Source organism: Aphanomyces astaci, assembly GCF_000520075.1.
Source record: "Aphanomyces astaci strain APO3 unplaced genomic scaffold supercont1.7, whole genome shotgun sequence".
NCBI lineage: Eukaryota > Oomycota > Saprolegniomycetes > Saprolegniales > Verrucalvaceae > Aphanomyces > Aphanomyces astaci.
The window spans coordinates 959730-986176 of record NW_009798270.1 but is presented as its reverse complement, the minus strand read 5'-3'; the positions used below and the strand labels follow the sequence as shown (position 1 = coordinate 986176).

At 50.0% G+C, this 26447-nt stretch overlaps 9 protein-coding genes across 11 annotated transcripts; 7 read left to right on the top strand and 2 right to left on the bottom strand.

Annotated features, from left to right (window-relative positions):
• The first annotated feature begins 2886 nt into the window (after window positions 1-2886).
• On the top strand, window positions 2887-7074 carry H257_04258. Of its 2 annotated transcripts, XM_009828679.1 has the most exons (9): window positions 2887-3339; window positions 3393-3491; window positions 3554-3703; window positions 3751-3813; window positions 3864-3923; window positions 3992-4060; window positions 4514-5390; window positions 5449-5650; window positions 6234-7074. In XM_009828679.1, the coding sequence occupies exons 1-9, from the start codon at window positions 2951-2953 to the stop codon at window positions 6500-6502; spliced, it is 2178 nt and encodes a 725-aa protein (XP_009826981.1). In that variant the 5' UTR covers window positions 2887-2950; the 3' UTR covers window positions 6503-7074. The 2 variants fall into 2 exon arrangements, with proteins under 2 accessions (XP_009826981.1, XP_009826982.1); XM_009828680.1 differs by lacking the exon at window positions 6234-7074 and having other exon boundaries at window positions 5449-5804.
• Window positions 7075-7520: 446 nt separating this feature from the next.
• Window positions 7521-7926, top strand: H257_04257 (hypothetical protein). Its single transcript, XM_009828678.1, has 2 exons — window positions 7521-7540; window positions 7607-7926. Exon 2 carries the CDS (start codon window positions 7613-7615, stop codon window positions 7838-7840), a length of 228 nt encoding a protein of 75 aa, XP_009826980.1. The 5' UTR covers window positions 7521-7540; window positions 7607-7612; the 3' UTR covers window positions 7841-7926.
• A 189-nt stretch (window positions 7927-8115) lies between these two features.
• Window positions 8116-11342, top strand: H257_04256. Of its 2 annotated transcripts, none has more exons than XM_009828677.1 (9): window positions 8116-8504; window positions 8547-8791; window positions 8846-8902; window positions 8989-9264; window positions 9310-9400; window positions 9482-9514; window positions 9558-9947; window positions 10017-10974; window positions 11044-11342. In XM_009828677.1, the coding sequence occupies exons 1-9, from the start codon at window positions 8136-8138 to the stop codon at window positions 11265-11267; spliced, it is 2643 nt and encodes an 880-aa protein (XP_009826979.1). In that variant the 5' UTR covers window positions 8116-8135; the 3' UTR covers window positions 11268-11342. The 2 variants fall into 2 exon arrangements, with proteins under 2 accessions (XP_009826979.1, XP_009826978.1); XM_009828676.1 differs by having other exon boundaries at window positions 9993-10974.
• Window positions 11343-11385: 43 nt separating this feature from the next.
• Window positions 11386-12354, top strand: H257_04255 (hypothetical protein; the record flags this gene model as incomplete). The annotated part of the gene is made up of 5 exons (XM_009828675.1): window positions 11386-11493; window positions 11543-11680; window positions 11733-11861; window positions 11927-12103; window positions 12193-12354. Exons 1-5 carry the CDS (start codon window positions 11416-11418, stop codon window positions 12352-12354), a joined length of 684 nt encoding a protein of 227 aa, XP_009826977.1. The 5' UTR covers window positions 11386-11415.
• Window positions 12355-12382: 28 nt separating this feature from the next.
• Window positions 12383-13211, bottom strand: H257_04254 (hypothetical protein). The gene is made up of 5 exons (XM_009828674.1): window positions 13085-13211; window positions 12880-12981; window positions 12735-12828; window positions 12544-12631; window positions 12383-12471 (listed from the first exon to the last, which is right to left on the bottom strand). The coding sequence occupies exons 1-5, from the start codon at window positions 13190-13192 to the stop codon at window positions 12438-12440; spliced, it is 426 nt and encodes a 141-aa protein (XP_009826976.1). The 5' UTR covers window positions 13193-13211; the 3' UTR covers window positions 12383-12437.
• Window positions 13212-13514: 303 nt separating this feature from the next.
• On the top strand, window positions 13515-14609 carry H257_04253 (hypothetical protein). The gene has a single exon (XM_009828673.1). It carries the CDS (start codon window positions 13625-13627, stop codon window positions 14480-14482), a length of 858 nt encoding a protein of 285 aa, XP_009826975.1. The 5' UTR covers window positions 13515-13624; the 3' UTR covers window positions 14483-14609.
• A 1827-nt stretch (window positions 14610-16436) lies between these two features.
• On the top strand, window positions 16437-17901 carry H257_04252 (hypothetical protein). The gene is made up of 2 exons (XM_009828672.1): window positions 16437-17273; window positions 17318-17901. The coding sequence occupies exons 1-2, from the start codon at window positions 16527-16529 to the stop codon at window positions 17834-17836; spliced, it is 1266 nt and encodes a 421-aa protein (XP_009826974.1). The 5' UTR covers window positions 16437-16526; the 3' UTR covers window positions 17837-17901.
• A 492-nt stretch (window positions 17902-18393) lies between these two features.
• Window positions 18394-25233, top strand: H257_04251 (hypothetical protein). Its single transcript, XM_009828671.1, has 17 exons — window positions 18394-18523; window positions 18579-18612; window positions 18662-18800; window positions 18845-18918; window positions 18974-19096; window positions 19173-19276; window positions 19318-19558; window positions 19615-19787; window positions 20373-20850; window positions 20977-21219; window positions 21289-21348; window positions 22262-22430; window positions 22482-22983; window positions 23034-23243; window positions 23304-24633; window positions 24961-25075; window positions 25129-25233. The coding sequence occupies exons 1-17, from the start codon at window positions 18405-18407 to the stop codon at window positions 25197-25199; spliced, it is 4185 nt and encodes a 1394-aa protein (XP_009826973.1). The 5' UTR covers window positions 18394-18404; the 3' UTR covers window positions 25200-25233.
• A 63-nt stretch (window positions 25234-25296) lies between these two features.
• H257_04250 (hypothetical protein) lies at window positions 25297-26394 on the bottom strand (the record flags this gene model as incomplete). Its single annotated transcript, XM_009828670.1, has 4 exons — window positions 26127-26394; window positions 25768-26009; window positions 25463-25715; window positions 25297-25410 (listed from the first exon to the last, which is right to left on the bottom strand). Exons 1-4 carry the CDS (start codon window positions 26382-26384, stop codon window positions 25297-25299), a joined length of 867 nt encoding a protein of 288 aa, XP_009826972.1. The 5' UTR covers window positions 26385-26394.
• Between the last annotated feature and the right edge of the window lie 53 nt (window positions 26395-26447).

Sequence of the window (26447 nt, the reverse complement as noted above, 5' to 3'; positions counted from 1 at the left end):
GGGAAGAACCCCATTGGATATAGTCGGAGTGAACTCATCAGTCCACAATTCTATCCAGCAGAAAAGCTCTACAAAATTCAAACAGTTCAAAATTGTAACCTCTTCTGCCAGTATTATAGCCAATCGTGTGTAAGAAGCAAGGTGTGATGGACTCTGATTGGATATTAAAAAGGAGCAAGGTGGCTCACCTTGCGAATTCCATTAACAAGTCATTTGAGACCAACAACTAGTAAAGTCACAATGGTGGTCGCCAGAGAAGAATCTCGCATACATTCTTGACGTTGGGACAATAAAGCGGCAATGAAGGAATAAGCTCAGCAAAAGCCTTACGATGGAGGGCGTTCAAAGCTGCCGACATCAAATGAAATACTATGTAATAATGCGCCGTAGTTACAAGCTCTTTTCGTAGTATTGTGAATTCGCTATAAACTTCCAAAACTCGAGCGGTTTGTCTACAATGGACGACAAATCAATATTGAATCACGCTGGAGTTCTGTTTGGTTGAATATACTTGTCCTTCTGTAAGAGCCAATCAAATCCATTCAAAATTGGATTAGCCAATAGCGTCGTTTCGTGATTCGATTCGGCGGCAAAATTCGATTCGACGGGGTCTGGAAATCTGTACTGAATCCACAATACATGTAACGTTAGTTAACTTTTGCCGTTCAATACTTAGGGTCAATCGGAAGCTTGTCATCCTTGCAATTGGTCCAAAAAGTTCATTGAAAATGCCTACGAATAAACCTGAACAATTTATTTATACGTGGAACAATTGTAGATTATTTATTGTCGATTTGATACAAATTTGGGGAGGGGGTGCAATCGAATCGCGCCAACCAAACCGATCCACTATCGATCTGATTGGTTGAATTTCATTGAGAAGGTTTTGATTGGTTAGTATTTTTGAGCTCATCTGAAGTAGCCAATCAAATCGATTTAAGTTCCAACGAGAAACCACGCCACAACACGAAATTTCACTCCAAAGCACAATACTCAAGGACTGAATTACTACGTAGCACAAATAATAATTTATTTTATTTAAACTATTCAATAATATTCTTTTTAGATTATTTTTTGAAGGGCCTTGCTATAAGGGACCCTACTGCTGGAGTACCTGGTATCACGGAGTACTTGTGTACTGCTAGATTTACATTGATAGCTGACTGGTACACGAACTTCCCTCCATATAAGAGGTTTGTGAGCTGGCAACGACTTCCCATCATCTCAATCAGCTCTGTGATGAGCTTCACTTCGTGTTTTGTGGTACAACACCATTTTGCAGTTAAGTTGGACGAATGCCCGATATATTTGGCCGTGCACCCGATATATTTGGTCGTGCACCCGATATATTTGGCCGTGCACCCGATATATTTGGTCGTGCACCCGATATATTTGGCCGTGCACCCAATATATTTGGCGGTGTGCCCGATATAACTAGCCGTGCGGCCAAACAATTGCCCAACTGCCCGAAGAATTGTGTCGTGTGCCGATGTACGGATGCCCAGTCGTCGTCGTTTCTGAACGCTGCGACGACTCGTTGCTTTGTGTAGAGGTATGCGCTTGTAGGGGCCTCTGGCTACATAGGGGGTTATCTAGTACTTCAATTGACATCATTACCGGAGTTCGTGGAGGTGCAGCTACGTCCATGATGTGCGTTCCTTGGCGATTTGAATAAGAGCAGTCATAATATTGGAGGAAAGCGCGCGCATTATGAACTTAAACTATGCTTTATTCAGATATAGGTTTCGAATTCTTGCCTTCGCGCGTTTTCCTCCGAACTTCAACCACATGATGATTCGACCAAAACTGATTTGCACTCCATGAAATATAATTATTTGAGTTATTTCATTTTCATCGGGCACACGACACAATTCTTCGGGAAGATGGCCAATTGCTTGGGTACATGGCTAAATATATCGGAAACACCGCCAAATTAAATGGGCACACGACCTCGGTGTGCCAAATTAAATGGGCACATGGCTAATTATATCGGGCACACCACCAAATATATCGGCGAATATCCGGCCAAATACATCGGGCATTCGTCCAACTTACAGTTAACTGCAAAATGGTGTAGTACCCGTGAGGTCGCTCGCAACAATTTAAGTGATCTTAACGTTAACTAAGTTAGTAGTTGTAGTATTTAACATATGAATATTTAGTGTTGTAGTGGGAGGGGGGGCACACAGTGAAGGGAGGTCATACAGTGTTTACAAGTATTCCCACAGCCCTTGCTAACACGTACGGTGGTTCCCACGCGAAAGTAAATGGAGATGCAGAGGTGGAGAACGTGGTTAGTATCATTTGTTGAATGGGTGGGCAGTTGGATTCACTACTGGAGTAAGGTGCTGTAATGTTCAATCAATCGACGACCTACCCGACACCTGATTGATGCGCAACCACCATTACAGTACTCTTAGCCGCATTCATACGTTTTAAAAATCGCAAACGTTATTTTGTCGAATAGGCTACACAAGGGACCCTACCAATGGTCCCCATGCGTCATGGCGGGGCGCCGGCTGGCTGCCACCTACCCCTACACTGGTTCGACTTGCCGTTTTATTCATGTTGATCGACAGCGTTTCGAGTGCAATGTCGGCTCGACAGTATTTCAACCAATAGAAAGCCGTACGTGTTAAATGCTAATGATTTGTTGCTGGTACGACAACCGCCTCGTCCAATCGGATTATTGGAAAAAATGCTGACCAATCGGAGTTCAATTATTTGTCGGTCATCCAATCATTTTGTGTCGTGTCTGTCTTACTTCGAAGTATTATACTTCGTAGTATGTTAACTTTCAGATGTTACTCCGGAGTAATTAACTTATTTATGTCATCCGTACATTACCCGTACATCGGTACCAGTATGGGTGACATACAGATCGGTTGTCAAGGTGCCAACGGAAATATCGCCAGTTGTACTTGCCCCGACCCTGCAGCACACTGTCGTCATGAGCGTCGCTCCTTGTGCGCTTCCCAAGACCATCTTAACCGTGGGCCAGGACTGTCCTTTGACATGTCAGGTGACAGGCTCCACCACGTGCGTGCTGTACAAGTCGGCAGCCCAATGCATCGAGGTCAACGCCAAGACTGGCCCGTGCGTGACGCAGAGTGAGCTCGTACGGAGCCTAGGGACCAACGAGTGCTTGCTCACGTTTCAGTGTCCCACCATGGGCAACTCCGCCACGAGCAACTCGACGCAGGACCCGTTCTGGAACTTTTACGTGGGCGACCCCACCATCGCCAATGGCAACCCGCTGTACGTCGGCGCTCCCATCGACAGCATCGAAGACTTGACCAAAACGACGGCAAATCGCGCGGGCAATGCCATCACGACCTTGTACATGCAGCCATTTCAACATCCTGATTCGACTCATCTCCGTGGCTACGTAGTCAACTGACTGGCACGGCCTTCACCCAACCCAAAGGAACGTTCAAGAAGATCTCGTACCCGTCCACGTTTTTCAAGTCGTACCCCAAACTTGAGCGCCTGTACGAACAACCTACTGCCGCGCATCCCCATTTGAACGACGGGATCAATCATTGCGTTGTAGATTTCTCTTTAACATGGACGTCCAGGACGTGTTCACCGCCGCGGCTGGCGACACCAAGTTGCTGCCAGACCTGAAATTCCTCGCGCTGTCAAATGCCAATCTCAATACATTGCCAACCGAAGTCACCAAACTCGCGCGACTCCAGTACCTGTAAGACTATTCATTGTCATTCAACGAGTTCTCACCTCTTGTGACAGGAACGCCACCAACAACAACTTGGCCACCCTTCCTCCATTGGACACGACGGTGCTCACAGAATTGTACGAACCCGTCCTACCCTTGCCAACTACTTTTTCTGACATTGCCTTAGGTACTTGGGCGGGAACAACTTCACTACGATTTCCAACATCCCTGCCACTGTCACGACCCTGTACCTAACTACTAACTACCTAGCTACTGCATTACCGACGTTGTCCACTCATGCATTGTTGAGCGTAGTGACATCTCCCGCAACAAATTCGCGACGCTGCCGACGGCTATCTTTGATCTCAACAATCTCGCGAAATTGTACGTTTATATATTCATAGGTTTTACTTCTACTTTCTTTAAAGCTGTGGTGTCTACTGTATGACGACTACGGACATTATTGTCCCAAACATAACTTGGATATTTTGGTGTGTGCGCAATTTCGTGTTGTGGCGTGGTTTCTCGTTGGAATTTAAATCGATTTGATTGGCTACTTCAGATGAGCTCAAAATTATTAGCCAATCAACACCTTCTCAATGAAATTCAACCAATCAGATCGATAGTGGATCGGTTTGGTTGGCGCGATTCGATTGCACCCCGTCCCCAAATTTGTATCAAATCGACAATATTTGAGTGTGTTTGTTTTTTATATTGACCACTTGATTCGTATGTCTGGTTTTCATTGGTCGATCGATTGATTGTATTGCTGCTATTTGAGCACTCCAATTTCGAATCGAGGCATATGTTTGTGTGTGACGTGGTGACCCCTGATAGAACCATCACGGGCAACGGACTGTCCAACGTCGTGCTGACGCCATCTCAAGTGCTCAAGTTGCAAACCCTGGGCCGGAACTTTGAGGCGGATTTCACAGTGTCCAAATGCCCCGATGGTTCTGGCTTCAACCCTACCACGAACCCGCTCAGCAGCGCCGTGGGCGGTGTCCGGGTGTGCGTTGTGGGCGAGTCCAGTCCAGTGGTGACGGCTCCCCCTAACGCGTCCGACGACGGGGGGCTCAGTACCGGCGCGCTGGTCGGGATCGTCGCCGGCGCCGTCGTCGCGGTCGCTTTGGTGGCGTTGTTTGTCCTGCGAAACCGCCGCAAGGGGACCGACTATGGGCACCCACCGGACACGTCCAAGGGGCCATACTACAATACACACAACCCGACGGGGTCGTACCCGTACAACTCAGGTGGGGGGGACACACTTGGCATATTGGACGACCCGGAGCTGCTCGCGGTGCGCATCAACGCCGCCGAAGTGACCGAGATTCAGATGATTTCCCGCGGTGGGTTTGGCGAAGTCTGGAGCGGCATCTACCAGAACAACCCCGTGGCCATCAAGAAACTCCTTCCAGACAAGAAGAACTTTGACGACGCCATGGCATTTGCGGCCGAAATTAAACTCATGGCGCGGCTCCAGCACCCCAAGATCGTCACGTTCATCGGGGCGTCGTGGTCGAATGCGGTCAACATCCAAGCGATCTCGGAGTACATGAACTGCGGGGATCTCAAGTCGCTGCTCGACCGCAGCGCCAAGAGCGGCCAGGAGTTACCCTGGCTCAGCGTCAAACTCAACTTGGCCGTCGACGTTTCGGACGCGCTCGTGTACCTCCACACTCTCAACCCAGTGTTTGTCCATCGCGATCTCAAGGTAGAAACATGTGCCCATATAATGTGCTATTGATTTGGTAATGGTTTTGCGGGTCTAGTCGCGCAATATCCTCATCGACGCCGACACGGGCGCCAAGCTGTCGGACTTTGGCATTTCGCGCAACCGCGCAGCCGACGAAACCATGACGGCGGGCGTCGGCACGTGTCGCTGGATGGCGCCAGAAGTCATTCGAGGCGAGAAGTACGATGCTGCGTGCGACGTGTGGTCGTTTGGGTGCGTCCTCGCCGAGATGGACACGGGTGCGTCTGGCTATCAATGTAGTTGTCGGCTGGGTTTGGTTGGTGGATGGATGGATCATGGATGTTTCTTTGCTTGTTCGACGGGGGTATTATTATTGTGTCCTTTGAAGTCTTTGTCGACAATAAGTTACGTATTGTCGATTTGATACAAATTTGGGGAGGGTGGTGCAATCGAATCGCGCCGACCAAACCGATCCACAATCGATCTGATTGGTTGAATTTCATTGAGAAATGGGTTTTGATTGGCTAATAATTTTGAGCTCTTCTGAAGTAGCCAATCAAATCGATTTACATTCCAACGAGAAACCACGCCACAACACAATGAAATTTCACTCGAAAAAACACAATAACTACTCGTGATTTCTTTGGGCGTGCGAAATATGATACATATCCAAGTTGATGAGGTTTTTGCGTGCAACTTCATTCGTGGAATTTAGCCAATCATATTGCAATCTTCATTATTTTTATCCAATTATACTGTTTTACCCGATTTCTGGATGATTTCAACAATACGAAGCTTAATTTGGACAAAATGCACAATTGCAATATTATTAATGTCTTTGGGTATTGTGTGCTGTCGTAGGCAACGTTCCTTACAGCGACTCGACCAACACCAACGGCGGCAGGCTGCAAGACCACGGCATCATGGAACTTGTGTCCAAGAACCAGCTCAAGCCAACCTTCTCTGCGTCGATGCCCCCTGAGATCTTGGCAGTGGCCCAGCAATGCTTGGAATTCGACCCTGCGCAACGCCCCAAGGCGACGGTGGTGTCGTACGCCCTCCGCAAGTTCCGAAAAGCAGTTGAAAAGTCGAGCCAAAGCGGCTACAGCAACCAGAACAGCACCATGTAGATAGACGTGGGGTTGTTCCTATTGGAACGATTTCAGATCGTTATCATTGCATGGTGAAATATTAATATATACTAAAAAAATATATTCCCTGGTATTAATAACAACTCGTGGCCCACACATTTTTATTGTGCATGACAATTACTATTATGTCGTTTGCGTGGAAATCTGTAGAAGCATGTCTGTCGACGAGTACCAAATCAGCTTACAGTTAGACTGCAACAAATGAAGAGTAAAATATGATCGTTTCTTCAAAAACGACTTGGGGGAACAATAAATACACACGTCGGCTTGATCGTTAAATGGTTGCTTCCATCGCGGTAGCCGTGTGGAGAGATGAGCTGGGGGACTTGGGCGAGGTGACGATGGCGTAGCTGTCGCTTGGGTAGATTGCCTCGTCAAGAGGCTTAGCCACGTCGGCTCTTGCGTCCCCAAGGCGAACCAACGCCACACAGCCCCTGGTCACAGTACTACTTTGTTTCCGGTGTCTGGCAACGACAGTCACTGCCGCTACAACGACACCGACGGCCAATGCGACGCCAAATTCCATTGCTATGCCCACCGTTTGATTGCCAATTGAAAAATGACCGACGAACGACGATCTATTCTGGCGTTTAGGTTTGCATGCGTGACGCCAGCGATCTGCAGCCGAGAAGTGTACTACGTTGGGCGAGATTTTGACCGACCACTAACGTTACTCTAATAATATTTGGACCTCCTTAAACTGAATCGTATTTTTTCGCAATCAAATTCAAGTTTCGCACACTAGAGAGATTTTGCAAACATTGTCGCAAGGTACCAGTGTACTTTAATCTCGAAATTTGTATGGTAAGCATGGGCTACAAAAATGACATAATTTCCGCCCCCAACGCGTTACATGCACTGATGAATCGGTCGCATGCTGACTTTACCTGGTCTGGGGTGATGGGAACGTTAGTTACCCTGGTGGCGTTTGCACCGACAATTCATCGAAGTGTGGGGTGGTATTTCTGCCTGCCCTGTACAGTATTGATCAACACATTGCGACCGTTAAATATCACGGTACGGGCAAGGAACATGGTCCAAGGCGTGACGTTCTAAGCTCCTGATGACTGATTTGTGGTACAGTAGGCGATGGCCGAAGAAATAGAGTCCGACGCCCCCGAAGCCGACGACCACGTCGCGCCTCTTGCCCCCCATGAACCGTCGATGTTATCGTCATCGGATTCGTCAAAGGATCTCGTCCATCGGTCCACCATGTCCACAGACACCACCACCGGTCAAGAAATGAGCTATGTAGCTCATCAATCGCCCTTACGGCCCATAAAGCTGTGTGTCGTTGTCCGCATCTATTGCAGCTAGTTTAACTGACTCGCCAGTGGCCGAAGTGACCACGGATAATGGTAACAATGACCGAAGCCATCCCCTCGCAAGGCGAAGGACCACTAAAAAAATGCAATGTTAAGTCAAGGGTTTGGGGGGGGGTGATGGTGCCTCTTCCAATTCGACGTTGGTGCCCAAGTCGAATAAAGCATGCCAGGGACAGGCAAAATATTCTCTAAGCCTACGGCAGTGCATTCCTAGGGGAGGCACGATGACAGCCCAATGCTGGTCAAGTGCCTGCACTGGCAGTTTCACGTGAAACTGCGAAACCGACATGAAGAGGAGAGAAAGGGGTGGCGCCAAGCACGTGGTCGCGACAGAAGCCTCGCCATTGCACTTAATATCACGACATGCGTCCTCATTCAGCTTTTCCAAGACGGAGCAGGCGAAGCGCGACTTTCTCAAACGGCTGGGGTCGGATCTCCAACGCAACGAAGTTGTCCCCACGTACAAAGGCGCGTACTCGCTGCCGAAACCCAAGGAGGTCAAAACGACTGCGGAGGACTTCTACTCGACCATGGAGGTGCGTAGTTGGGGCAGTGGCAGCCACGGGCAGCTCGGGCTCGGTGATGACCGCCACCGCGCAACACCAGAGCTTGTGCTGGCACTCTATCGCATCACCAGCGATCTTGGACGCGTGCAGGTTCGTCCTTCCACGTTGCTGTACATTAAGCCGTGGCTGTAGCTGTGCTGTGGAGACTTGCTTACAACAGCCATCAACGAGCTCGGGCACGTTTACGTGTGGGGCCGGTTACCGCTAGACGCAAGCCAAAACATCAAAGTCCCCGAACGTGTGACGGGGCTCGACAACGTTGTCGTTCGAAGCATGAGCTGCGGCCCGGGGCATATGGCGCTCGTATCGGATGATGGAGCTGTTTACACGTGGGGAAGAGGCCAGTCGGGTCGCTTGGGGCACGGGGATGACCACAAGTACGTTCATACACTGGGCGTTTCAAACGTTCTTAAGTGGTGATTATGATGTAGTGCGTACACCCCCCGCCAGATCAAGTCGACGTTTGTGCTGCACTCGATTTACATACGGTTTGGCACACGACAACAACTTACATATTACGCTATAATATTTCAAATGTCTTCACGCTGGATGGGTTTTTCTTTTTCCGATCTAGACAAGTTGCATGTGGAGAAGAACACACATTATTTTTGGCCACCGATGGAGCCCTATTTAGCTGTGGGGGCGGTCGAGCAGGCCAATTGGGCATTGGCTCGTATGTCAACTGTTGCGAGGAGCCATGTCGAGTGCCACTACCACCAGACACGACATTCGTGCACATTGCGTGTGGCATGAATCACTCCGCGGGCGTCGTGGATTCAGGGGCTGTCTACACGTGGGGGTGGGGGGAGCAAGGGCGTCTGGGCCACGGCAACGAAGAGTCTCATCCAAGGCATGCATCGTTAGCGTTACATCAATCTAATACTTCGTGCTCTAGTGTCAAGTGCGTCGAAGGGCTTCGACATGTTAAAGTCACGACGTTGAGTTGTGGAGGTGCTCATTCCCTGGCCTTGTCGTCGTGCAAAAAGGTATAGGGCATGGCAATATATATATATATATATATATATCATCCTATCTGTGCAATATCATTCACGGCGTGCTTGTACTAGGTGTTTGCGTGGGGTTGGGGTAGCTTTGGCCAGGTACCTTGCACACTGAATGAATCAAGTCCTTATCCAGTGGTAGTTGGGGTTAGGGTCGTGTCACGATGCGCTGGTCCCAAAACCGATCAAAGCCCTCGAACATGTCCATGTAATCGCTTGTGGGTTTGGTCATTCGGCGGCTGTGACGGACACGGGGGTGCTGTATATGTGGGGATTCGGGGAAGAAGGGCAGATTGGAGCCGGCGACGAGCGAAACCACGACTCGCCCCAGATGGTATGGACTGTACCTGTGAAGTCGAAACCCGTCGATCCGCCAAACGTTTTGCACATTTCGCTGGGGAAAGCGCACTCGATGGCCGTGGCCCTACTGAGTATGCACCAAGACCGACGGAGACGGCTCAATCCCGACACCGTTCGACATGCGGCCATCTCACTGCAGTGTTTTGTACGGGCGACGGTGGCCCGCATTAAGGTTCGTTTGGGGACCAGTTTCGCATCCCTTATATATCCTGAGTAGCTCAAGAAACTACTGCGAGTACAGGACAAACAAGCACAGGACGACGTCACCGCTGCGTTTGCCCTCCGTCGGGAACAAGAAGTTGACCAGTTTCAGGACGCTGCGAATCGAGAGGCGGATGCCACCGCTCGCGAGGCTCAAGCTCAAGAATTCGCAGACATGCAGAAACGGCAGGTGGAGATCACAGCCGCAACGTGCCTTCAGCGCATGCTTCGGGGGTGGTTGGCACGCTTGAACTTCAAAGTGCGGTGGAAGCAGTACCAGGATGAGAGGGCAGAGGCCGAGACCGCGGCGCGCGAGAGAGCGGCATTTCTTGCTCTTGAAGAACGGGAAGCGTTTCGCATGGCGACGGACGAAGTAGCGACGTCGTTTGTTCGTGATGTCCTGATCGAAGTCCATGCGAACGAGGAGCGACAAGTGGAAATACGATGGCGAGCTGAGGATTCGATTGCCCAGGCCAATTTGCATCGAGAAACGCAACTGAAGCTGGAACAGGAAGAGTTGGAGCGAAGAAATGCCGTGCAAGAGCTGGCGAGGCACCAACGCGAATTGAGGCGCCAAGAAGGCATCGAGGCGGCCGAGGCGGAGCACCGTGCCCGGCGGGACCGAGAGATCGCCGACACCAAGGCCAAATTGCAGGCACGTAAACTCCAGGCAGCAGCGGCGGCGGTGGGGCAACCAACGACGAAAACGTCGAAGCAGTCGTCGGAACGGAGGCGGCGGTTAAGGGACAAGCTGAGGCAAAAGGCCGCCGACGAAATCAACATTAGCCGGGAGAAGCGCGATAAATTACGAGCAGAGTTGGCGGACCGAAGGAAAGTGGTGGACGAAAAGCTCCAGGAACAGCAACAGCTCGCGGCGAAACTGGAGTTGGCGCGCCACCACCGGATTTTTCGCAATAGCCTCAAGGAAACACCCGTGGTTCCTCGACCGACTGCAGCGTTCCAAGTGCGCGCGTCGTTCATTGCAGAAACATATCGAGGTAGGTCATACCCCTCATACCCCCCTCTCTATTGCAAGCAACTTGAACGAAAGTCTATGTGAATGGTAGTTCTACCCGGCGACCCTAAGCCGCATTATGTATTGGATCCGAATGCAGCCGCGGCGGTGCACTTTGAAGTAGCACCAGCCGCCGCCGCTGTCCCGACCAACCACCCCCGAAAGTCGAAAGTTCGCATCTTCAGAGAGCTCCAGCGCTCCAAGTCGTCATCTGACGGGACCAGACCAGAGCAATCGGCCATGCCTACCGGTGGCAATAATTCTGGGGACGTTTAATATGACGTGTAGCGGCTAGCCATAGTTGTCGTGCTGATGTAAGGCCTAATATGAAACGCATTGACGACATCTTGCAAAAATGTGAAACGGTTTGCGTAACTGCTCACACAGAAAGTCACTCGGTTCCATTGACACCTGCCAGCCAAGGATGCCGAAATTTGACCTGCCCAAGATCCATCGCCGGCACTACACGCCGGAGGAAGTGTCGGTGCACAAGTGCGCAGAGGTAGCCCCTCTGTGCCTGATCAACCAGACGCTGACGGAACGTTCGATAGGACTGCTGGGTCGTGGTGTTTTCACGAGTGTTGGATCTCACGGAACTCGTGGCCAAGAACCGCGGGGCGCTCACCCAACCCATCGTCAACCACGCCGGCGAAGACATTTCGCACTGGTTTGACTCGGATTCCCGCGACGTACGTGCTTTTTACCACGTTGAAAAGTGTAACTTCAAGTTCATACGAACAGGTGAAAACTCATATTGATCCGGATCGGAACCTCCGACTGCCGTACTTGCCGCACGGCCGTTTTCTCCATGTGCCGCCACCAGAGCCCGTGTCCACATGGAACACGCTTGACTTGAAGCCATGGTGGAACGTAAGCACTCAAGTCCATATCTTGTGTGTGCACTTTGAATGTGTTTCACGCTTCATTTGGTATAGGATGACCAGTACTTTATCGGGTTTATTACTCAGCGAGTGCGCGCGATTCAAGTTGTCAACACATTGACGCACCAAATGCACTCGCTCCAAGTGTGTTCGGAGGAGACGATCGAGGAAATTCAGTACCGGTACATTGACTTGCAATTCAACGCGCACGCGGGCAGCTACACGTGGAAGGTTGGTTTGTATACTATGATACTTCGTCCAACAGCAATACTATGGATCAACTATTATTGTTCAAATCACGATATATTGCTACGAAATAGTACTTGGACGGCGACGAGTTTGTGCCGTTGGACATGGCGAAAACGTTGGCGGAAAATGGCCTTCCCGATGAATCTCTCGAGTTTGAAAAGCTCGGCATGGACGCCGACGAGTTCAAGCCCATTTTGCACATTTACTTTAACGACGACTTGACCATCATGTAAAGCTAACGATAACAACATCACAATGAACTTTGTGTTTGAATGGGTGTTATGGAAACTTGTGAATCCAACCAACAGGGCGGTAACTACAAGTACGAGTTGTTCTTGAGTTCTTGGGTCCTACGATGCGCTCACATTATATATCATTCAATCACAGTACGCCCCCCACACAACTGGAGAGAATGTCCATACATGCTGCGTACAAACAGCGTTCGGTCCACTCGATGGATGGATTCAGGCAGCCGCAACGTGGGCCGTTCGATACCCAAGCACTTCAATCCTATGTCAACGTGAATTTACTCTAGTAGCAATTGAAAGAATCGTAACATGGATGTATAACAAAAGGTTTGGCCATTGAGCCAATGGTGAAAGGACAACTGTACCTTGGTCATATTGAGCAATGGAGATTGTGCCTTGGTTGGTCACGTCGAACATGGTAAACATGGTGCCGAGGTCTGTTTCGTTAAAGAATGACGTCTATACACATTATTGGATGAGAGAAATGGACAACAAACTTGACATGTTCACCGCATTTCGATTTTCACGGGCGGAACGCATGGCCTCCAGTTGCTCAATCAAAAATTCGCGCGGGTTCGCTGGTCGTCGGTGCAGTACCAACGTGCACAGCTCCTACAATAGGGTACACGTGCAATAGTGTCTGGTGAATCATTCAAAAAAGTAGTGAAACGAAATATATTCTACTCTTTCAACTTGTGCTGCCTACGGTGCGTACCCGGAACACTTCGTTGAGTTTGTTGGCCTGGAGGTACTGCGTTGCGACCTCCTTTGGGTCGAGTGCGTCTAGTACTGCCGTGGGTTTGGCAGCCGCTCGGGTGGACATGACGTCGCTACGACTGGAACGATATGGGTAATGTGAAACCGTCACGGGCTTTCTGTAACGGCTACTGTATAGGAACTAACAATAAGTCTGTGAGTAAACAGTAAACAGTAAGTAGGCCACATTGGAATGCCCTAAGCTCAGTCCGATATACTAGTACGAGATTGAGTTTACCGCGGAAACAATCCAATTCTGTACGGTCGTATGCTAGATTCTTCATTCAATGAGCAACGTGCCTTGCTCATTGAATGAGTGTGCGTGAAGAGTTGTGGCGTCCCTCGTTGGTAGTGAATCTAGAATCCGGAGATTTGCCCTAGCTAGGAGTAATAACTACAGTACTGTATTGATTGAGTGGGATGCCAATCAAAATTTGGATCTTGAGCGGCTGTTGGTACACTACATTTCACCCTTGGTAGGGTTCTTCATTGAATTGACATGGGAAATGCGTGTCTACAATCGATGGACGAGGCCGACTGTCCGACGATCAAGGACTCGTCCTTCGACCCTGATACGATCCCGCCAGTGCAGCGACGGTCCAGTATCACCCTCGACGCCATCCGACCGCTGCTGGCCCAAGGCAGACACAGCCAAAAAGTCGAGTTGATCTTGGTCATGGTCGGTGAAAAGCACGAGCGCTGCGTGATTCCACGCACAGAAGTCCGCCGCTTGTGCAAGAAACACCGCGCCCTCAAAGCCAAAATCAATCATGTGGTCCGTCGGTTGCGAGAATTGAACGCGACCTTGTTGGAGGCGTTGCCTGTGGACAACACGGAATGGGCCATTGTCAATGGCGAGTTCGACATCCTCCAAGAAGGAGCTCAGGACGCTTCCATCCGAGAGTTCAATGTCATGCTGGCAGACCCGAAGGTGTTCATCGCGGCGGCGTGGGACGCGAGGGGGGGCCCAGGGACAGCATCGACCAATCTGTTTTCTGACACTGCCGCGATGGTGCACATGTCGCTCCCCTCGCCCATGGCGGCGACGCCCACCACCCAGAATCGCGCTAAGTCGAAACACGTGGACGTGTTTACTGAGGAATTGGCGGTTATGTCCCATTCCTTAGCCCGAGAAGCCGAAGACAAAGCCGAAATTGCACCTACTACTGCAGTAGTACAGGAGAATTTGGACTCGCACAAATGGAAATCATCATGGGGTCTCGTGACGTGGCGGCCCCACTTCCGTTCGGACACGGCGCGGGGCGATATAGAGCCGCTTAACGATGCAGACCGTCAACATTTTGGCGTTGGCAAGTGTTGGTTAGTGAATAATAACTCTCACCGCAAGCAACAATAATGTTACAACTGGAATTGGATTGAGGGAAACTGTGCGCCTTGGCTCCTCGTCATATGCTGCAGAACATCAGGAAGCTTATCCTCGCTGCATTGTAAAGCTGCGGTCAACTACAGTAGTACACTGTAGCAGGGCTACCATGAATATCAACACTGGATTGCAGTACCGAGGTACAATACGGTATGTCCGAGCGAGGCCTCAGAATGGAGAATTTTCGAGCAACTTCGACCATAGGGAACGCTTCCAGCGTACAACAAGTACCACTTAAAAGGGCACACCAAATCAGGTCAGTTTGACAGTGAAGAATTTTCGAGCATTAATTTCTTCCATATGTTTCTGAATTACCCGTTTTACCTCGTAGCCCTGTAACTTCGGAAGCCCGATACCCCGTAGCTCTGTGACCCATTAATCCCAAAATCACGATGGATTCATTTAATGCTCATTCTCCGGGGTTAGGCTCATTGATGGGGGTTATACCACGGGCAATGAGCCTAGCCCCAGTAGCATGTGTGAGATGTTACTAATATAGAGAATTTTCATTATCATATGTCATATTGTACTTGGAATTCGCAAGGAAAACGCTTGCTTACAGTTACTGTTAGGGCTGGTCTGGATGCCAGCCACCCCATAACTTACTACTAAGTCTGCAAAATATGACAAAGTTTCATACTAGTATCCCATGACGAAAAGGAGAAAAGAAGTATCTACAAAGTTGTCTGGATGCCAGTTGAATTACGGAAAAATCACTCGATTTCCGACTGAGAAGTGCAAGACATTCAACGTGAACACAAATCTCCATAAAGCACCCGATTCTCAAGAAAATTGAGGCATAAAGTTTTGAAATCCAGACGCACAAAATCTAGAAAAATGGAATATTTCGATTTTGGCAACTTTTCTTGGAAAACGGCCATTTTATGCCAGTTTTCGTGGCATCCAGACCCGCCGCCCTTATGTTCGTATTAACTGTAAATACGCTCGGAATGTGCCTCAGTGGCCCAACTTACAGTATTCGACAGCGCTGTGAGATGGACTTCTGAAAATGTATATCGATTATGAGAGAACTGATCATCACCTATTTATATTCTTATAATGAAAAACGTGTTTATTAGATGTGGAAGTATATAATATAATACGATGAAAAACGACTCATGTTGAAAATTTGCAACATCGCTTCAGCGAGAATATCAACATTGAGGATGCGTTTAACTACCATTTTTGTAGCTTGGCCTGTGGGCTAACAGTGTTCATATTAACTGTCTGTTGCTAGCGTTTATGCCGCAAAAATTATTCCCAAAGGCCCCCTCACAGCTAGCTGTCCACCTCAGTTTGCTCGAAATTGCTCCATTCTGAGCCCTCGCTCAGAAATAATCCATCGATTCTTCGAAATACTAGTAATCTTTTTCCAATGCGCCGCAAGTCCGGAATATACAGTGCACTGGAAATATCATGTATCCTAATCGAAAGATCATGTGCCTCGAAGTGTGCTCCCGTGCCTAAACTCCCATCAGCTTGCGCTGTCTGTGCTGGTGGTCTTTCAGGGTCGCTTGAGGTAGAAATCACTGGTGTAAGTTAACGCTCAAGTGATCAGAGGATTTCTCGAGGGATATCAGAGATGTACTCACAATTGTAAACCCCCACGTACGTACAGTATTCGCGACTATGAAGTTGCAGTTTCCAACACTCGACAACGTCAGGCTAGCCACCCTGACACATATCCACGGGGGCTTCCGCTACATAGGACGCAGTCGATCTTCTCCATGATGGTGTTGTGAGAACCACACTACAGCAGCTCTCCATATGTATGCGCTACCCAGCCTTTGCATGTGGCTGAAACTATTAATTTGCATACGGTACACCTGTTGTTGGATTCAGCAGGACTTTTATTTTATTTTCGCCCTCCATTAGCCATAATTATATGGAACCGACCAATAAACAGGGCAATTATTATTTCGAGCAACTTGGGTTTGTTTGCCAGTGCGCATCATTCCCCGACTCACCGCCAATCGCTCGACTGCACACAACACGAGGATTGACAGACTGACTACCCATGGGCAATACATGCATGCCCGCCAAGTATTCCAAGGGACGTCTCCCCAAGGCATCGCACACTGACGACGATGACTCGTTCACGCGAGACAAACCCATGATAAGCACGACGTTTTCAGACCCGGCAGCTCCAAACCCTGCCGACGCCACCATCAACTCGTTCAAGGACTACAGTCCTTCTCGCCCACTGTCGATCCGCGGTACTACTCCATCGGCAACCGTCGCCGACGCCATTCGAAGCCTTCGTGACTCGGCAGATCTGAAGACACTGTCGTCGCTTGTGGCGGTGACCCACCAACCGGCTCGGTCGCGCAAGTATTCTCTCCTGTCCAGTGACGTCCCCGTCCTTCCTCACCCGTCATCACGTGTGTCCAAAGCCTCCCCCGATGCTGCCGTACTCAGTACGTCGCAGCGATCACTATCGCCAGTTATGTGTGTGACCAGAACCACCCACGCCACCTCTCACGCCAACATCCGCGATATCCAAGCCAGCTCCCACGACACGATTCGCCAAACCAAAGATAACCTCGACCTCTTGCGACAGATCCAAGCCATGCACGACGAAGCCGGTCGGTCCAGCCACGCGCCTTCTTCGTCGTCTACCGGGAGTCAGTCCCGCAAGACTTCCATTGCCAGCGACACCAACGCTCCGTCTACGATTCTCTTCCCAGGACAGTTTGCACCCCCCTTGCTGCCACCCCGACGACCATCATCATCGGCGGCGTCGTCGGCGTACACCGCGTCAGTGGTATGTTTCGAGTGTTTGGTATCGTTCTGATCGAACTCTTCTAGAACGGCCCTAATGCACCGCTAGTACATTCGCCGACTCCTTCATTTGGCATGTCGTCTGCGCCCATCGTGGTGTCTCCGATGCCAAGGACGTCGACGCCCCGAGAAAACGTTGAGTCGTCCAGCTCAGTGTACATGGTTGACAGCCGAGATCATCGCCTCCGACGGATAAGCGGCGACAGTGGCATCCCTCTACTCAGTGACCGCGGCGAAGAAGCCACCGAAGGCCACAAGCCGTCGCTGTGCTACTCGTCCCCTCGGTCATCTTGCCCGGTGATCGACATGCCCAACGACTCGTTTGCGTTGTCCCCGGCGCAGTCGGCTCGGTCGAGCCAGTCGTTCTCCATGAGCCCGCGCCCCCATTCGTACAACTATGCCGTTCGCCCCACCGCGCTGAGTTTGGAGTCGATTCGGTTCACCCGAACGTCTGGTGGCGACATGCGGGACACGGCCTTCTCGTTTGGCGGCGACTACCGAGACACAAGGACGTCCATGGCGTCCGATTCGGGCTTGTATCTGTAGGTGCTGTCGGGGGTATGTGTAGTCCATGCCGCCTTTAAGTTATTGTATCCATTCGACTATCGGTGTTGCTATACTAGTCATGAGAATGACCACGAGATAGGTACAGTACAGTATGTACTACTACGTAGTAATAGTTAGTTGATGCATCGACCAAGTGGGGTGTACGAGTAGTACAAATCTAGTAACTTGAAGTACGGCTGTTGTTGTAATGAGTTTGAGATCGATGCAATTGTATCCCTCGACGACATTCGTGAAAACCCTATGTTTTGGATGCAAATGGCCTGCAATGTCAGGTGCAATTTGCACTATTTTAGCGTCTCTGTCGCTGGCACGTAAGAAGCATGCAACTGGCTTGGTTCATTGTTGCGCTTTTGATCATGCTCGTCCTTCACGGTAGGATAGTCGTCCCGTGCAGGGGAAGACAGCCTACTATAGCAACGGTGTGACTTAACATGACTTAACATGTGCTCTTACAACGTTACAGACAAGTATTTGTAGAGGGGTCGACAAATACAGACAGCCAATCAGAACAAGGCATTTTTGTTTTAACGACGGTCCATCGGAAGGCATGTCCATAGTCGCGACCACGCACGGGTACAAGAAGAACCAAGGGATCCTGCGGCCATGGAGGTCGCGCCAGTTCACATTACTGAGCGATGGATGGTTCATGTGGGACAAGGAGCAAGCGTAAGCCTCCTCCCTACAGCATTTACGGTTAGACGACTGATTGACGATCATGTAGCGGCACGCGCGGCAAATGCTGGGACTTGGTGGAGGTATACCCTAGGACTATTCCCTCAATCGCTCCATCTCATGTATGCATAGACTGTCATTGGTTCAGTGGTGACCAAGGTGAACCAGTACTTCACGTTCACCGTGTCCTTTGAGGACGACACAAGCGTGTTGGGCTTCACGTCCGAAGGCGAAGCCCACGAATGGAACGACATGATGCAGGAGATCGCAGGTAATTCATCTCTCCATGTTCCCGTTGACGTTGCCGCGGAATAGATGAAAACGCGGCAGGACGCCGTGAGTGGACGGCAGGGTTCAAGGACGCGTTGAAGGCGCACGACATCCACACCGTAACGATCCTTCCTCTTGATGAGCTTTCGTTTCATCGACAGGTCTACAATTTAGCGGCGGGAGCTCGTGCTCAAGATCAAACCCCGCGACTGGAACAAGGAGTGGCAATTCTGTCTGCGCTCGCCACTGGGCGACGGCTTTAACATGCAAGTGCGCCGTATGAAGCGCATGTACGGGGTACGTCAAAAATATGGTTGTTTGATGCATCCACACTAGTGTGGGGCGATGTTTACATCGGCGTGTGTCCTTGTAGCTATGGCTCCAGTTCAACCAATATGCGCTGATGCTTGTGGACGCGGTCGTGCACTCCCCCGACCCGACCGCGTTTGCATGCATTCCATGCGACGAGGCAGGCTCGTACGTACGACAATGTGATGACGTAATCACGACCAACGCAGGGAATGGTGGCACGACCGGTCACACCCCCAGATGACCCTGTACAAAGTCGGCCCGTTGATCGTCAAGGTCGCCGGACACCATTGGAGCTGCGCCAAGCAACTCAAGCAAGACATGCGGTTCCTGGGAACGTTCAAGGAACTGTACGACGTGTTCCGAACGATCGCCATGGCCACGATCCAGGGCGGCGACAAGTACAGAGAGGTCCAACAGCTCAAGTTTCCTCTGGTTGCGACGCTCGAAGTAAGCCCCATCGTCGCCTTGTATGGAGTTAGTCATGATGGTGGCTCCGTGATCAGGTGCGGGAGATGCGGGTAGCGGTGTACGCCCAACCGATTGGAGACCCGCATCCAGTGCACCTCCACAACAACCAAGTGCATGCATTGCTGGCGAATTTGAGGTTCACTCGGCCTGCCCAAGTGCTGGACGCGCTCGCGTTCAACGAGCTGCCGCTGTTTTCGTCGATATACCGGTACTAGTATGCATGTAGTTGACTGCTTTGCAGAGGGAATATCTGCACTTTGCAACATCTTGGTTTTGTCCAATATATTTGCAATTTTGTGGCGAAAATATCTCGGTTTAATCGATTGGTGTCAGATTTTTAGCTTTTCAATGTACGTATACAAACATTCAAAGATGTTCTTTTTGATCGATGATTGGTTGAAATTGCTAAATTGTGAATTATGATTGGTTAGGACATTCTAAACTACATTTGCCTAAGGTTCACACAGTGGAACAGATTTGACAATATTTGACAATCTCATTGTTGTACCGTGTATTGTGGCCTCTTAATAAATTTCCAGACCCTGTCGAATAATCTTGCCGCCATATTGAATCACGAATCGACGCTATTGGCTAATCCAATTTTGAGTGGATTTGATTGGCGCTTACAGAAAGGCAAGTATGCCAATCAGAAATTTCAGCGTGATTCGATATTTTTTCGGAAATTTATAGCGACTTCACAATATTTCTCTAAACAACTATAGAATCTCCCTTGTCATGCAAACAGACAGTTATCGGCGATGTGGTCATCTTGTATGCTCGTGTGATCGCGTAGCAACATCGTGTCGGACGACATTTATTGTATGCAAATTCAGTCGCCATATGCCAACGTGTTGCGCACGTCGTTGCGACCGACGGCGGCGATGGCCGGCTGTTTTGTGCGGGGGGATGCCGCGCGTCCGGTCGAAATGCTCACGGACGCCGACTTGGCCGCGATGAAAGCCGAGCTGGAGAAGAGCAAGACGGGGCTGGTGCACTACTTGAACATGAAGGGCATCAAGAGCAAGTTTGCGCTGCTGCCGTACTTGGACCTGCTGTACTTTTCCACGGATATCGTGTCCACGGCCGTCAACTCGAGGGCGTCCAGCGTCGTGGGAACCAAAGTGTATGGGGACGTTGTATTTACGTTCAACCCGGACAATCCCCGCCTGCCGCTGCACCTAAAGCAAGCGTTTGTGCTGAATCCATCGCACGAGATCAAGTCGTACGTGTCCATGCTTCGTGAACCCGACAAGATAATTGCGTCTAGCTCGGTACGTAACATGAAACCATTAGTGTCCAAGTATAGTGGTGTGTTTTCACCTTTTATCGTGATATTGTGGTCCATTTCTAGTCGTTGTAGGGATTGAAAATGCATGCGATGACGTGTGTACAAGTAGATTGAGCGATACGAAGCACACATTGTACACACGATGGCGACGACAATCGCCGAGTTTGCCGCCCGCCTCGTCACGTTAGGCGACGCCGTCCCTGAAGACGCGACCATGACCATGCAGAATTCAGAGCCTGCTGTGGACACCCGCGATGTCATTTACGTTTCGGATGGGAACCACCTGCGAAGTCACATGCAGAACCATGGCATCAACCTGTGCTTCCTTCCCGCTGTGTTGGGCAGTTTAGCTGTGAGTGTTTATCGTTCATTCTATCCACGCCAACCAAGCCTGATCTATTTGCTTTCCTCTGTTGTTTAGTTGGTCCAACATGGTACCCAAACCCTCGTCATGTCGGAGATCGTCGCGCGCGTTGCCAAGGTAAACGTGCAATCTCTACAGTGATATTTGTATCGTTGTGACGGGTACAGGTGTGATATACTAGTATATATATATATGATATTCAGACACACGACGCGAGACTATCTTTATGATATGTTTTTAATATATGAGATATACTGTGTTTATGATAACGTGATCGACCATTGATCAGCCAAATTTTCAAAATTTTCAAACTAAAATATCTCAATTGGTTTTCATGGCATTTCGTTGAATCCAACATTTCCGGAAAGCTGACGGAAAGCTCTTTCGCGGCATATTCAAATGTATCGATTTAAACAATTCTTGGCAGGCCAAAAAAATGTCAAAGTTCGGCACTTTACACAGTCGACCATTGATCGGCCAAAATTTACACTTGAATTAAGTATTGAAAAAAGTTGGGTCAATTTTTCGCTCCAAAAATTCAAAGACTATGTCTCAAAGGTTTACTAAATTTCAACAGGTATACGTATTCAGAGTAAGAGCTGCAAGTATTGTTCAACGTTAAATTGTTTACCTCCATCATATTATACAGGTAAAATTTATGACAAGGATTTATTTTGTCCAATGAAACATCGTATTAATTTCAATTGGACGAAACACCTTGGCCGATCGATGGTCATTTGGCCGATCAATGGTCGATCACGTTATACATGATATTTCTTTCTAATATATGATATATATACTATATTTATGATACACATGATATACTAGTATTTCTAATATATGATATATATACTATTTTTATGATACACATGATATACTAGTATTTCTAATATATGATATATATACTATTTTTATGATACACATGATATACTAGTATTTCTAATATATGATATATATGTATATACTATGTTTATATGTCTAATTATATATACTGTACTGTATGTATATCATCTTATGTATTGCGTTGTAGCACATGCTACGACATCACTTGGTGCAACATCGAGACAAAGCACGGACGCCCACCGCCGTGGACTTGTTCAACTCGGTTCTGGACGGGCTGACGTTGGCATCGCCGCACTCGAGTCAATTCTGGGGCGTCGACTTGCCCCTGTGGTGCACATTAGGGCCATATTCTGCTTGTACGTATCAAAAAATATCTATATATTTTTTAAAATTCCTTTCAATGATAGCGCTATCGCTGGTCCCCCACAGCGTAGTGGACGCGGCCGTGTACCATGGGCGGCTAAAGCACAATCCGGCGCCGCTGTACATGGCGTTACTGCGGACGCTGCGGCTGTCTGTGACTAGTCGCGTGCTCAAGAAACTTCTGGCCAACGGCAACACGCTGCAGTTGCCGCCGCTCGAAGTAAAGGACATCGTGTCGTTCCACAAGTCCAAGCTCATGTCGGCGTGGTCCCACTTGCAGCACACGGACCTGACGTCATTCACCCAGCAATTGCTGCAGCTGGAAAAGGTGTACGCGACCACGCTCATGCCGACGCGCCCCAGCACCATGCGCCCCCATCAAAACCGCACTCCGACCGCTAGCAAAGGCGACGGGTACTTGGAACTGTTTCGGACAGTCGACGAGCGGGTGGCGGGGGTGCTGGAGGGCACAAGCGACAACGTCGAGGAGTATGGCCTCGAGCGTAGCGTCGTGGCCAACTTGCAAAGGGCGCTGGCGTCCGCTCGGTATACATCTATCATGACATGGCGTGATGATCGAGAGTTCATGTGTGTAGGTTGTCGGACACGGCATCTGTCTTGGCGATTCTGATCGATGTCCAGCGCACGATGGACCTGCTACCGTCGCATGCGCTGGTTCCCGTGGGCGTATTTCTCGTCATGCTGTTCCTCGAGATGTTCCTCTTGGAAAATGAAGTGCCTGCGAATGTCCCATCCCTTATTGCTGTGTACATTCACGCGTGGCGATGGCTGCGGCTATTGTACCGGTACGTCAACTCTAACTCTATAGTGCCTCACTTTTCATCATGCACGACGACATGGGGTAGCGCGGGCAACAATTCGCAGCTCCTGATCGAATCGTCGTCGCACATGTTGTCGTTGGTGGTGCTCGTCAAGCTGCGCAAACTGCTCAAAAAGAACATCACAGGCCCAAACGTATCGGTCGTAAAGTTTTACGCCATGCTCACGCTCTTGGTGAAAAGCATGCCGCCGTGGCAAGACTTGGCCAAGTTCCTCGACCCCAAGCACTGGTTCAAAAAGGTCGACGAGCACTTTCTACTCCTCCGCACGCTGTATTTGCCCAAGTCGGACCTGCATGAGCTGCAGGTCGTTCCCCCCTTTGATCTCGAACGCACTTCGTTCTGGGCGACCAACGGACTCGCGTTTGTCGAAGGCAATGTCATGGGCATGAGTTTGGACGTGGAGCAGCGCAACATGTTGCAAAACCAGCAGCGGGACCCGGCCCTGCACGCGTTTACATCTTTGTCTTGTTCGATGCGATCGACCGACCTGAACCTGCTCCAGTTTCCATTGCCCATGAAGAACACAGTGCACTTTGTCAGCTGCGGCTACCGTCACGCCGCAGTCGTCACTACCCGCGCCGAGCTCTTTACGTTGGGGTACGGCGAGTGCGGTCGGCTGGGCCACGGCGACGAAAACGCGGCGCTGCACCCGACGCGCGTCGACTTGTTTGAAGGCATCCCCGTGTCGCATGTGTCATGCGGACGCGAACATACGATGGTCGTAACGGCGGACAACCGCGTGTACGGATTTGGATGGGGCGAGGCGGGACGGCTGGGTACCGGCGAGAGCGGCAAGTGCCTCGTGCCGACCCAACTGACGGACGTCCCTCCTGTCGTCAAGGTCGCCTGCGGACGGGAGCACACGCTGCTCTTGTGTGCGTCCGGCCAGGTGTTGGCGTGTGGGGCCGGCTACGGCGGGCGGTGTGGCGTCGGCTCCGAAGTCGACGTGGAGGTGGCGACCCCCGTGCACGTATCAGACGTGGTGTTTGTGGCGGTGGATGCAGGTGAATGCCACTCGGCCGCGATCGATCGAGACGGAAACGTGTTCACGTGGGGCTTTGGGGGGTCGGGGGCCATGGGTCGCGGCTCCCTGGAGAACGATCTCGTGCCCAAAATGGTGCCGCATCTCAAAGCCAAATCCGTCGGGTGCGGGGCCTACCACACTGTGGTGGTGCTACTGGATGGTACAGTGTACGGGTGGGGGGATGCCTTGGCCGGTCAACTCGGCGACATCGCGGTGACTCTTGGTGAAATGCGGACCACGCCCCACAAAATATCCATCGGCCAAAGTGTCGCGGCAACCCAAGTCAGCTGCGGGTCGTTCACGACGGCCGTGCTATCCACGGCAGGGGAGGTAAAGATGTGTGTGTTGGATTGTGATCGTTTGGTATAGTCCTTTTACTCCGAATTTGAACTTTTGTGCTCATTCTTTGCCAAATCTATCGATCAATCGATTGTTTGTGCTGACTTTTGTATGTAAACATCGCCCAGTCTCACACTAATTTAATTCACACACTAATTCGATGTTGCATTGGTCCGAGAATGGATTTGATTGGCTACTTGATTTTCGTGTTCTGGGTTTGGATTGGTCGATCATCGATTTCTGCCGGATTTGGTGCTGCTCATTCGATGGAGCAGCACCCCACTCCAATTTCGAGTTGACAATATATAATCATTTTAGGTGTATCGGTGGGGCTCCCCCGAGGCCGGCAACGGCGGCCCGCTCAACAAGATGGACGCGTGTCCTTTGAAAGTGGACATGCCGGAAGGCGTGCGCATGGGGGTTGTGTCTTGTGGTATAGATATTTATATATATTTCACAAGACCACTTATGTTGCCATATATGTAGGGGCGTATCAAATGATGGTGGCCACCGCGGTTGCAACGTTTACGTTTAACAAGGACGAGTTTTGTATGTAGAGTGTATATATAATATATATGTAATTCCTAGCAAGTCGACATTGGAATTGGCAAGACTAGAGGAGGTACAGTCATCGGAGGGGATGATTGGTTTTCACTACGTCTGCGCGTTCTTGATGGCTTGTTCCATATCTTTGGGCTGCATGGTGGCCAGTCGCATCATTCGCACGTCGCAGAGGAGGAGGAACATGCCAAGCAGGAACCCGAGCAACTAATGTACTAATCAAACAATTGTACACGAAATGACCGCTTGGCGTACATACCTGCGAAGAGCCTCCGACGATCGCTACCCATCCAACATAGACATTGTTGGTCTCAGCGTTGTCGAGGAACACATCTCGGCACCACGACGCGCCGACTTGGGGGCAGACCAGTTGGCTTGGCGAGGTGTTCGAGGTCGTCGACGTGATGATTTGGGTTGTATTCGAGGTGGTGACGGTGCAGTTGCTCGAGCAGTAGATGCCTTGTATCCCGTTGATCTTCTTGGCCATGTTGATGTATTTGAGGCCAATGTGGCTACAGATAGACAATTAGTATATCTCAATAGAAAACGCATACTAGAACGCACTTTTGAACGCTGGGAACGTCAAAGTACCCGCAGCAGAACCAACTATCTTGCGTTTTCTTCCACTTTGCTGGCTCTGCCGAGGAAAAGTCGTTCAAGTTGTCGATGATGGCTTCCTCCAAAAACACTTCAGCCTTTTGCACGAACGCCAACGACTTGGAATCGTTGATCACGACGTTGAACTTGAGTGCCATGCTGCCAGCCATGACAAGCACCACGCCTGTTATGAAGCCGCAAAGGCAATACTACAAGAAGATTGTGGGTAAAACAGGTCAAGCGTACTAATGTTAAGATGGGAATGAATGATCTTTGGACATCATTCACATAACATGGGTGAGAAATGGAGCTCTCAATCTACTCACGATGCCGAGGGCGTAGTTGCGCTTGTTGCGGGTGACACAAACCCGTTGTTGGCGCAGTCCATACAGTCCAAGTGCGGCCAAGAGGATCAGCAGCCCCGAACACACGATAGCCGACCAATACCCGACTTTTGGGATGGCGTACGTGTCACTCTGGAATAGCAGGATGTACAGCGTAATCAAGAGTAGAGCAAACCCCAGGATTAGGATGATGAAGTTCCACGCGTTCAGGAAGCGCTTGGCTACCACAGACACCCCCATCACTGCAAATATCACTCAAGCGGCTATCATCATGAAAGCTATTTATACCTTGCAGGGAATATC